At 41.4% G+C, this 12082-nt stretch overlaps 1 protein-coding gene across 1 annotated transcript; it reads right to left on the bottom strand.

Annotated features, from left to right (window-relative positions):
* Nucleotides 1-291: 291 nt before the first annotated feature.
* LOC123052807 (protein FAM91A1) lies at nt 292-7498 on the bottom strand. Its single transcript, XM_044476150.1, has 10 exons — nt 7216-7498; nt 6474-6591; nt 6019-6115; nt 5215-5321; nt 4441-4563; nt 4081-4234; nt 3688-3748; nt 3176-3540; nt 1409-2972; nt 292-1202 (listed from the first exon to the last, which is right to left on the bottom strand). Exons 1-10 carry the CDS (start codon nt 7344-7346, stop codon nt 962-964), a joined length of 2961 nt encoding a protein of 986 aa, XP_044332085.1. The 5' UTR covers nt 7347-7498; the 3' UTR covers nt 292-961.
* Between the last annotated feature and the right edge of the window lie 4584 nt (nt 7499-12082).

The following is a 12082-nucleotide window of genomic DNA, read 5'->3' as shown; positions in this document are numbered from 1 at the left end:
CAGATGTTGATATTTTTTTATATAAATACGGTTAAACTTTATGAAATTTGACTTCAGAGAATTCTAATATGCTGACTGAAATGGAGGGGCTCTTTACCCCCTCTCTCTTCTATAATATAAAGTACGCACACTCGTGCAGTTTTTTTTTTTTTTTTGAGGAATCACCGGAGGAGTCCCCATCTATATATATTACTCAAGTGGCCAAATTGGGCCAAGCAGTGGTAGATTACAGATTACAAGGGCACGGCAAGCGTGGTAAGATAACCAAGCCAAGACCTGGCAGCTAGCAGGATCTCTAAAGCGATGCGAGAATAACTCAAGGTCACTTACAATGTTCTGAATGGTAGTACGAGGAGAGTGATCTTCAAAACGGAAGACAGCAGCGTTTCGGGAGTCCCAAATCTTCCAGTGAACGACGAGTAGCACTTCCGGCCAGACCATGCTGTCTAGCTGCTGCGGGGGGTGGACCAACCATAGATCCTGGAACCTGGGAGTAGTGGAAAGGCCTAGTTGGCCCCAAATCTGCAGAAACCGCGTACAAGCAATGAACAGATGAGTCGTGTCTTCAGAGGGGCCAGCATATCGTGGGCAGCTGGCAGCATCATCCATGTGTTTGAAGGACAGGTTTGCACGGGTGTTTAGTCGGCCGCGAAACAGCAGCCAGGCGAACAGTTTGATCTTGTGCGGAGCTCTGGACCTCCAGATTAGGTCAGCATGATCATCCTCAGTATCTTCACGTATTCGAGAAAAGTAAGCTTGATTTGTGCATGGAGACTCACCTGGCATTCATCCCCTGTTGGTAAAAGTGCCTGTCATCTAGAGAAGGAAAAACTACCCTGGCATAACAAAACTTTTTCTTAAAAAAGCCTGATTCTGAGAGTCGTCCTACACAATAATCAATTCCGCACATAGATTAAACAGAACAAAAATTGTGATGGCAACGTGCTGAGATGCATATCAGTCATTTCATGGCCAATGACGCGGCCGACGCCTCAGCTATCAATGACAAGGGTTGGCGGGCGTGGAGGCAAGCGCCAATGTCGAACGGGTGCAGCTGAGCGCCATCAAATATGAGATTGACTCCTGGTAAGACCACATCCTTGGTATCGGAATCTTCTGAATCAGTTTTTGGAGAAGGGGATGGTTGATCTTCAGTGCCAGATCTTGTAGCAGCCTCATACACGGGAGTGAGTGCGTGGGACCTATCAGAAATCGAGCACATGGCGATGAGCCGTCGACAAAATTAGGGCTACAACAGTAGCATTGTTAATTAACTACTCCCTCTATAAACTAATATAAGAGTGTTTAGATAACTAAAGTAGTGATCTAAACGCTCTTATATTAGTTTACGGAGGGAGTACTACATAACACAAGTTCCATGTTGTTGTCAAGTTTCTTTGGAAAATACCTGAGGATGCTCCCATCAAAGCTCAGAACTTCAGTAAAGCACTTCTGCCGTCTACCGAGCTTCAGCCTGACATGTTCACCCGGTGACGTCCCTTCTTGGGTAGGCGATGATGGATCATGGAATGGACTCCATCTTCCACTCACAATGTTCATGAGTTGGAGTTGGCGCGGAGAGTTCCTCGAGCCTCCCCGCTGATTTAATAGCCTTGCTGTTGGACCGGTTGCTTGGTACTCAGTGCAAAGTTCGCGCAACCTCTTCCTCACTGTCTGCATAGACTCATAGTGTTCGGTGAGATCATCTTTCTGAAGCATATTTGAGTTGACGACCCTTTCACATATTCTTTCACACAGCTTTGGATTGAACAAAGGAATTCCGAATTCCAAGTTCAGAGGTATCCACTCATAACTTTCCTTCTCTGGAGGTTCACTAGATTCGCTTACCCTGTGAAGCCTTACTAGGCGAAGGTAACCAACCGTGCTCAACTCAACTTTACTGGATAGATCTTCCAACAAGGCAATCAAATTTGACATCTGCCCCTCAGGCAAATCAGTTCCGGCTAACGCGGATGTGATTGACCCATCAGCATTTTTCAGGGGCAATGGGACATCCATGGTTACGAGGTTTCCTGAGTCATCAAGGTCCTTTATGCCCAGTGGTTGCACTATCACGGCAGAATGTCTTGTCATTGAGTTCAGGTAGTGCAGAAGAAGGCCCCCCCTTACCAGGTTCTCTTCAAAGTTTCCTCCTAGTCCACCCACCACAGAGTGATCCCAAGACCATATTAGTGCCTTTTCGCAACCGGCTAATGGCTCGGGAAGCAGCCGCAGACGCTGTCCTTTCATGAAAACAGCAGAGAGCGGGCCACAACTACCAGAAGTATACAAGGCAAGCTTCATCCAAGGTGTCATTGAGGAGTAAGAAGGCGGACCGAAATGTACTGGTCCTGCAGTGCTGGGTAGAACTGATGAATGTGGAAAAGGTATCATAGAGACCACAATGTCATAGTCCCTAAGAAGTAATCTTTCCAGCGTGGATGGCGCCAGTGAAGCTAAGCTCTCGCAGCGGAGAATGTTGACTCGGTAATTTCTTTTAGTCTTCCGCACAGCTGGGCCATCCAGTTCTGTAGCCTGGCTATTGTCATTTTGATTAACCATTTGCCTGCTGTCAAAATCATTTTCGGCTACGCTTTCCATCCCTCTTGATATAATACTTGAAGGTGACGACGCCTGTGAATCAACCGTTGGGTATTCCTGTTGTGGTGTGTCACCATGTTGGCTTCCGTTATTCCCGACAACATTATCAGCGCCCTCCTCAATGTTTTTCTTGCTTAAAGGGGAGGACAGATCATCCTGACAGTTTCCGTCACTAGATTCATTTGGTGAAGTTCCACCGGACAGCAAACACTCAAGGAAGCATCGCAGGCTAAACGCATGGTTTGCGAATTCCTGGAGTACACCCTCAAACTTCTTTCCTTCTAAACTGGCTAGATCGTTGCATAGATCAGCAATGCAAGAATAGCCCAGTTTTCCAGCCTCATATAGCGTAACAGCGTGAGACTTCAATCCTGCAATAGTGAAGAAAGATCAGTACACTAAGCTAATTCAATGGAAGGTTGCATCATAAAGTTATAGTGCAGTTCAAGAACAAGCTTTACAACCATCACTAGGAATCTTTGGGACTATAGCTCCTTCAAGATAAAAAATGCTGAACATATTTTTTGCTTAAAGTTTAGAAAGTGTAGGGATTGGAGTAGCAAGGTGATCTAGCCTGGAGATAGAGAGCCCATCATCAAGTATGAAGTTACATTAGCATCCACAATGAAGCCCACATAAGCAGTTCCAGAGATTTTCCTGGGTCCATCACAATCACTGCTGAGCAATTCTGGACAGGATCTTTCTGAGTTGATGCTCATGCGCGAACCTTCTTCGTCGTCACCAAGAACGTTACTGGGCAATGCAGTAGCATTTGAATCTCTAAGAGCGGAGTCTGTATCCAAAAGCTTTACGGCCCATCCCAGTCTGCAGGCAAATGATGCAGCTGCCTGGAGTTGATAAAGGTCAGCCTGTAAAGTTTTAGCCAATTCAGCAACTGTGGCATTTTCACTTGATACAACAAATACAGCATATAGTAGCCTGCAGTCAAGAAAATATGAAATGAATTTAACAGCAACAGGAACTGATAGCAATGCAGATCAGTTGAACAAGCAACCATACTCATTAAATTGAATAAGAAACAATCATGCTCATTATGCGCAAGACTAGTGAAGGCAAACTACTCACTCTTCAATTGGATCTTCGTACGACTGATCCTTATTTGAAACAAAACCTTCAAGTCTTGAAACTGAATCAATGGTACAAGTTTAGAACTAAAGCATCATCAAGTAGTAGGTTTACATGTATAAGTCCTAACTTTTGGGTAAATTAGGTTGTAACTTGATGCGATAAAATGACATTGGCAATGATCTCCTAAAAAAAGTGTGAAAGTTATGAGCCTCCACCAGATAATTTCTTTGTCAGCACAAACTAGCTGACATGAGACAACTGCACCAATGAGTTATGGGCCAATTCACGCAATAAAATTTAATGCAGGGCTGACCAATAACAGAAATCCTATATATTACTCTGAAACGGTCCTCTGGATAAACAATAGCACAAATTGGTTTGATTCCAAACCTCTGAAACGGTCCTCTGGATAAACTGGCACATCGAAGTATACCCCTCCTCTTCTGTAAAGACAATTTATAACCTCTGGATCAAACAGAACATATGAATTGACTTCCTCCTTACATATTTTGTCTATTGCTATTGTTTCTTCCTCAGAAAGCTTCTGCAGTAATATTACAACATCAATTACCACAAAGAAAAGGTATTCTTGTATAATTATCTATCTTATGGAGAAACAAGTTCTAGTAAAACCTATGTCATCACACAGTAAAAAAAACTACGTCATCACGTAAAAAAAAACTATGCCATATTCACTATTTTCTTTCTTATACACAATTAACAAGAACGTTCACCCCTGATGAATCTTACCTTAAACTCTTCCAATGTGAAGTTGACGAAACGGACTCCCCACCAAGGTTCTATTGCTAAGTCTGCAGGTTGTGCAGGCAGTAGCTCTTTCGCAATTGATTTGCTCAGCTTCCACATTATCTTCTGAAATGCCGGAAAGTGAAAAGAAGGGATTATATAACAAGAGGAAAAGAGGACACTAGTTTGGGTATGTTCACTCTTCGGAACATATGAAAATCATCAATGTGTTCAACTGATAACCTCACATCCAATCATGTATCTCAGCAGTAATACTCGAGTAAATTTCACTTTTAACCCTCTACTTGTGCTCGAGTGACAGCAGCTACCCCCATTTAACAAAATTTCCTTGAGTTAGAAAACTTAAGAGGTTTATTCGACATTTTAGTATTTAACATTGAACCCCATTTTGTCAAAGAGTCCCCACGTTTCAGGCCTGTGTGGCTGCTGAGTGAGAGGCTATGCATGTGGATGACATGTCACAAAATATTAGAAACTCGTTACAGTAACAATAAAAATATTGATAAAATCATATCTCACTCATTTTAACTTTAAGTTGAGTGACAGGTGTTCCTAAAAGAAATTACAACTTAATTGTCTACAATATTTTTTATTTTCTGAAATATAATCTTGAATTGTGTTCGAGGTACTCTGAAAATCCTTAGTAAGTCTAACTTAACCTCAGTTATAGTTATTTCTCACCAGTAAAATTCCAATAATTATGCCAATTGGAATCTTTGTTCAGGGACACAGGAAGGACACAATATGCTAATATACCTTCGATTTGCACTTATTCATGATATCGATAAATTCATTTCTTCCAACACCAGTAATCCTCAGGGCGTCAGCAGCACTGAAGTTTGGAATACTGTCATATGGTTGCTCTGCAGGTATTTTCAGCAAGTTTGAATCATAAAGAGAAAAATTAGCATATTAAATAAAGTAGTTTCTGCAACATATACAATATTTAGATATGTCTTATAGAATAATCTACGCTAGTAATTGGTAGCAAGGATAATAAAACTGGCGTACAGTAAACACACATCAAAGATATGCAGTACAGCAATTGAAAAGGTTTTCATATAACATCATAGAATTAACCAAACTATAGTCTCATTCGCAAAAACAAAAACAAATTATAGTCTCAGTTATGAAAATGAACAATATACCCTACATTCCACAATATTAGTCCAACTACCTATGCGAACAGACCAAATGGGTGCATACTCTTTGTAATTAAATAAAATATTTGAACCAAACTCTTTTCAGTAATAGAAGTTTTAATACACTTAAAAAATGATCACATTTGACAGTCTAGTAGAAACAATTAATATAGCCCTGGGGCTTCACTGATGCCCAAGGTGGACATATACGAATGAGTACGGGTCATATGCAATAAACCACAACTATGAAGTACTAATTGGATAAATGATTCATATAGATTTGTGAAGAATGGGGTAGAAATATTCAGATGACACATCAAGGCTGCTGGGCACGAATGTTGGTCAACTAGCAAGTAAAACAACTCAAAAGAATGTGATGACAGAAAATGCTTTGCCTTCTATTGATACAAGTGATTACCATTCTTCATAGCTTCAAAAAGGACGTCACAATAATATTTGAATGCTGATATCCTCATTACTCGACAGATGTAGTCTGCGAGATGGTATGGGTATAACTGCAAATATTTTTGTCAAAGTAGCAGTCATGAATACCTTAAAAAAAATCCAGCCTAGAGAATGCCAAAAGAGAATTGGTTGGACAACCGAGGAAAAATAAAACCATGATACAACTGCAAGAGCTATTGATCGAGAAAACAACCCAAGAGGAGTTTAAAAAGAATTAGGCCGATGAATTTAGATTTGATCTGCAGTCAGCCAAAGCATAGTGTTTCACAATTTGCAGGTATGAGTGACAATGCAAAAGTGTGGAAGATGCTAGTAAACTAGTGAAAACTGGCTCTGACAAGATATGTGCAAACCAGTAAGTATCTTATCATAAGTAATTACGGAAATAAGAAAATCTAGACAACATACTGCTAGATTTCTGCAGAGATAGCGCATCAAATCCTCGTAATATTCCCCCTCTTTGCATACTTTGCGGGCAAAAGAGTTGTTCCATGGCAGTCGTTTCCTTATACAATAATCTACAATCCTGCCAGTAAGTACAGAACATCAGGCATCTGAGGAATCATTTACCATTTGCAAAAAGAAAAGGTAAGTTCTGCGTCACCAAGTCCGCGACTAGGTTACACGTGCTAGATAGTTCCCCGCAAAACAGAAGAAGAAGAAGCGTGACATTATATAGTTAGCCTTTGCTATTAACATAAGCTGTTGGTAGGTCTAGAAAACACAAGTTAATCATCGTACTACATGGACAGGTGCAGTTGGCAGCGAAGCATGTAGATTCGACATAACATGTATTGACTGGCCGCGTGTAAGATGTGTGTGTAGTACGACTTGCCAGCCTCACATTGGAATGGATGCCATTTTACAGATCATGAACTCTGCGGTGTTATGCTGCTTGAATTCTTCCTTGAAATTTCGCAAACCATCAACATGAATGGCTAGAGTTTAGACGGGGGCATTATCAGTTTGTCTTGCCCGAACCAGCATTCCAAAATGCGTGCGTGCCTTAACAAACAAGGATTTGAAGAATGGCGTCGCCCCCGTTTCTTGGTACGAGCGATCGACTGCGCGAGACGGCCATTAACGCGGCCCCAGGAGGATCGGCGGCCATTAGATTGATCCGCGTTAATCGGCGTGTGTGCGTGCGTACCTGCGGTGCCACTCGTCCTTGGAGACGACGGCGGCCTGGATGCGCTTGGGGAGGGTCTCCCAAGGGCACTCGTCCCTGATGGCCTTCACCATCATCTGCTCCTCCACCGTCGCCGCCATCTGCTGCTGCATCCTCCCCCTCCTTTGCTTGGATCGATCGGACAATGCGGGCGGACGGAGCGACTCCGATCCTAATCCCGACGAGAGGAAGAAAGAGGGAGAGATGGGGGAGGCAACAGACGCCGCGGGCACACCACGTACGTTCGGTCTCTTTCTTTCTTTTTTTTGCGAGGACGGAGGACGGTCTCTTTCTTTCTCTCCTTTTCTTCGACAAAGGGCGTTTTTAGAGTATCTCAAAACAAAATGTACCATAGGATACAAATCATAATAAGCTAGACCTGATCTTTATATAACTAAAATCCATTTTACTTGGAAAAAATGTTTGTTTGTCTTATCTGTACCAATATAAAAAGATCCAAAGGGGTAGATCCAAACCATCCCGACCATCAAATCATGTTATCTAGCGGTTCAAATCGCTCTAATTTTGAGCACCAAACACGTTTAACGCTCTAAGAGCAACTCCAACGCAAGGACCCTAACGAACACCGATTTTGTCCGTTTCGTGTCCGTTTGGGTCACCTGTCCGCCTAGTGAACATGAGGCGGACAAGCCTTGTATCCAACGCACGTCGACTCAAACTCTCCGCACCGCCCGCCCCCTCCTCTCTTCCTCGCGCCGCCCGCCCCCTTCTCTCTCCCTCGCGCCGCCCCTCCTCTCCTTCTTGCGGATCCCCTCCCCCACGAGATTTTTCTCTGCTCGCGCCTCTGCTGCAGCCAACCTCTGCTCGCGCCGCCGTCCGGGCCTCGAGCCCCAGCAGGAGCGCGCGGAGGAGCCCTGCGCCGGTGGCCTCGCTGGGGCGTGGAGGAGCGGCCGAGCGCGCCGTGGCGACCTGCTCCGGTGGCCTCGCGGCGGCACGGAGGAGCGGCCGAGCGCGCGTCGGCGATCTGTGCCGACGGCCTCGCTGCAGCGCGGAGGAGCGGCCGAGCGTGCGGTGGAGACCAGCACCGGTGGCCTTGCTGCGGGCGTTGCAGTCGCTGACATATGGGACCAGGGGCGGACACGAGCGGGCGACAGCGGTGGACGAGAGCGTCCGCTTCCGTCCGCTTCGTACCCATTTGTTCCCAGATTTAGGTCAGGTTTGGGTCGGGGACGGACAGCAGGCAGACACGGACGTCCGTTTGGGTCGCCCTGTTGGGCCAAGTTTTCTGTTTGGATCAACAAGTTTTCTGTCCGGATGATCCAAACGGACAAAATGGGTCCTCCCATTGGAGTTGCTCTAATTACCCACCACTGCCATTGGTTATAAACACGATTTTGACGCTATCCCATGAAATCTGCCATGTAATTAATATCCTACCATTATCTCGAAAAAGTAATTGATATCTTACCAAATACCTATGTACAACAGATATATCTTACCTAATATAACATGCAACGAATATCCTACCTAATATAAACGTGCATTGCACATACATTATTACTAGTGAGTGCAAATTGGCCCTGTTTGGTTCAGTTTTTATCGACAGATTCCACTGCCGCGCAGCAGAATCTGAACCAAAGAGCGAACCCAGCAGAATCCGATTCCAGAAATCCGCTGGCAAAATCTAAACCAAAAGCGGAAGCAGCCCAGGACGTGCTTTGCAAAATCTGAAAAAGTTGTATCAGCTGGTTTGTCAAATGACCTACATCTTTTTCACATCAGATTTTCCACAGCTATTTTTCCACAGCAGATTTTTTCACAGTTGCTTTTAGAAATCCACAGCCAAACCAAACAGGACCAAAAGCTCCACTTTTTTGTTTCCTTGCAAGTTGCGTGAGCACAACTCCTCTATGAAGATAGCACATAAAAATCATACTTTTAGTGTTGGTTTTAATATTAGTTTATTATTGTCCACTGAAATCTGAGAATGCGAAAGTACATGATACATAGAATCAACTGTGAATAATACAGATATAGTTAGACTCTAGCGAAACACATTCCATCTTTGTGTCAAATTAATCGACTCCAAAAGAGATAAAGAGGGGGTCAATCAAATTCCTCCAAAATAATACTCCCGGCCAGGAGGAGCTTGGCAAGTGCACAAGAGTATTGTTCTTACCGCGTACTACAAGACTGAATATTGTTTTCGAAGAGTAGTGTTTTCTAGCCACTTGCCCTTTCAAAAACGTATCTCAGAGTTATATAAAGTGAAAAAGATGTGGAAAAAGAAAACAGTTCCTCTTCCTACTGGACTGGAAGGGGTCACCTTCTCTGATCGATCCCGACCATCTCTACACACACCACACTCTGATTGAGTTATTCCCAACCCATCCACCACCCTATTTTCTTCCAAGCATGTCCTCTCCTCAGTGGTTGCGAGGTGTCGTGTGTCTCCGGGCAAGGCTTACGCTGCCGTCTAGAATTGGAGAGGGCCTACTTATACGCTTCTCACATGGTCTCAGGTGAACAGTAAATTCTGAAGAAAAAAAAGTAGTATCAAATTTTAAAAATCTGGTTTTTTTGGCAAGAAATATCGATGTTTTTTCTACACCCTCGACGTCTATTGCCCGCGGCGTCCGAACGTACATGGGAGGCCGCTATATGGCATGCCCGCGGCGTCTGTTGCCTCGTAAGTCCGGCCAGGCACGCGGGAGGTCGCTACCTTGTTTTTTTACCCTTTTCTTTTCATTTTGATTTAATATTTAATTTTGTTTATACTTCCAATTATTATATATCTAATAATACTATTTATCACCCAGGTTGCAGAATAAGTTATTCTTCACTCAAGGGAATAGTACGATTATTTCATAAATAAATTACATTTGAAATACAAATAGTTTCATTTATATTGATTCACTACGTAAAATTTGGCATAAGAAAACGAAAATATAGGTCATAAAACCAGAAAAATACTCTCTTCATTCCATAATATAGTGCGTCCATGTTTTTCGAGATATAAGTTTAACCATAAATTTAACCAACATGGACGACTGCGGCGGGAGCAAAAGTTATACCATTGAATTTGTATTTGAAAAAAGTTTTCAATGGTATAATTTTTGTTCCCGCCGCAGTTTTCTACGTTGGTTAAATTTATGATCAAACATGAATCTTGAAAAGCGCATGTGCACTATATTATGGAATAGAGGGAGTAGCATTTTCTGTTTATTTTATACTATGTTTTTACGTTTGTAATTTTGCGTAATATAAAATAGTTTTTATGATGATTATATATTTTCTCACTATCTCTTTTTATGTATGGAATAAGACAAAATTTACGTAACGTAAAATTACGATGCATTGGTGTTAAAATATAAGGGGGGGGGGGAGAATAACTATATAAATTTTAAAAAACGTTAATTGTGCATTTGAAAAATATTAAATGTGCGTAGAAAAAAATCTGATGTACACAAAAAAGTGCAACGTGCATGCAAAAAGTAGACATAAAAATATAGGTTTTTTTAAATATTAATCATAATTTCGAGAAAAATGTTCAACTTGTATATAAAAAGTGTTTATCATGTACACAAAAATGTATAATGTGTATGGAGAAGTAGACATCCAAAATATATAATTGAAAAAATGTTAATTATGTAATTGGAAAATGTTAAATGTGTATATACAAAATGCTTAACATGTATAAAAATGTATCAGATGTATAGGAAAATGCACGACGTGTATGAATAAATTAGACATCAAAACATATATTTAAAAAATATTTATTATATACATGAAAAATGTTGAACCTGTATTTAAAAATGTTTTAGACGTATTAAAAATGTACAATGTGTATGAAAGCAATATCCATCAAGACATTTATTTGAAAAATTATGTTAATCATGTATTTGAAAATTGTTAAATGTCTATTAACAAATGTTGTTGACATGTATGAAAAATGGGCAATGTGTATAAAAAATATAAATGTGTTGAAAAAGAGAAAAAAACAACAAAAGAAAACAAAATGAAGAAATGAAAGAACTAAGAAAAAATAAAAGAATAAATCCAGAGAAAAACACTGCAAAAATAGAAACCAAGAAAGAAACAGAGAAACCCATGAAAAAAAGGGAAAAGGGAAAAAAACTAAAAACATGTGAAAACCAAGAAAGAAACAAAGAAAAGCGATGGAAACAAAAGAAAACTGAAGTTCTAACAAAGAAAGAAGTAAAAGAAATTCAAATAAAACGGGTGAAAAAGGAAATAGAACCAAAGAAAAAACAAAATGAAACAAACAAAAGAACAAGAAACACGAAGAAAACCTACAGCGAGCGAACCTATAGCGGGCGAGTCCTCGGCTAATCGGCCGGCCCGCTCACGCTGCACCTGACGCGAGAGCAGCTTCCATCTCTCGTGAAGCAATATGTAGCTCTCACGCTCCCCCAACAATTTGATGCAAGGTGCTTCAAATAAGAAATCATGTTGGGATACTACTACTGGGCCCGGCTCATATTGTATCGTATGTGACAACAATTTGGACATTCCTATTTGGCGCTTGTAGCACCGAATAACACCCTAATGCCACATGACGCACACCCGGCGAGCACTTAGTTTCCTTACAGGTAGGCCCATGTTGGTGCTACCAGGTCCGTTTGTAGGAAGCTTCCGTCCATCCCTAAAAAAAATTCCATGCTGTTTTAGGAAGCTTTCGGATCCTTTTTTTTTTAGTTTTAACTTGTTTATTTTATTTTGTTTTGTTTTGTTTTCCTTTTTTGCTTTTTCATCTGCTTTTTTTGTTTCACTTTTTTAAAATATGAATTGTTTATCTTACTCAAAAGGTTTTTTTAAGGCGTGAATACTTTTTCTAATTTCATGACCATTTTTTCCAAATATTTGA

This window comes from Triticum aestivum, chromosome 1A (genome assembly GCF_018294505.1).
Source record: "Triticum aestivum cultivar Chinese Spring chromosome 1A, IWGSC CS RefSeq v2.1, whole genome shotgun sequence".
Lineage (NCBI taxonomy): Eukaryota > Viridiplantae > Streptophyta > Magnoliopsida > Poales > Poaceae > Triticum > Triticum aestivum.
Note: the sequence above shows the minus strand (reverse complement) of the source record. Positions and strands in the feature narration are given on the sequence as shown.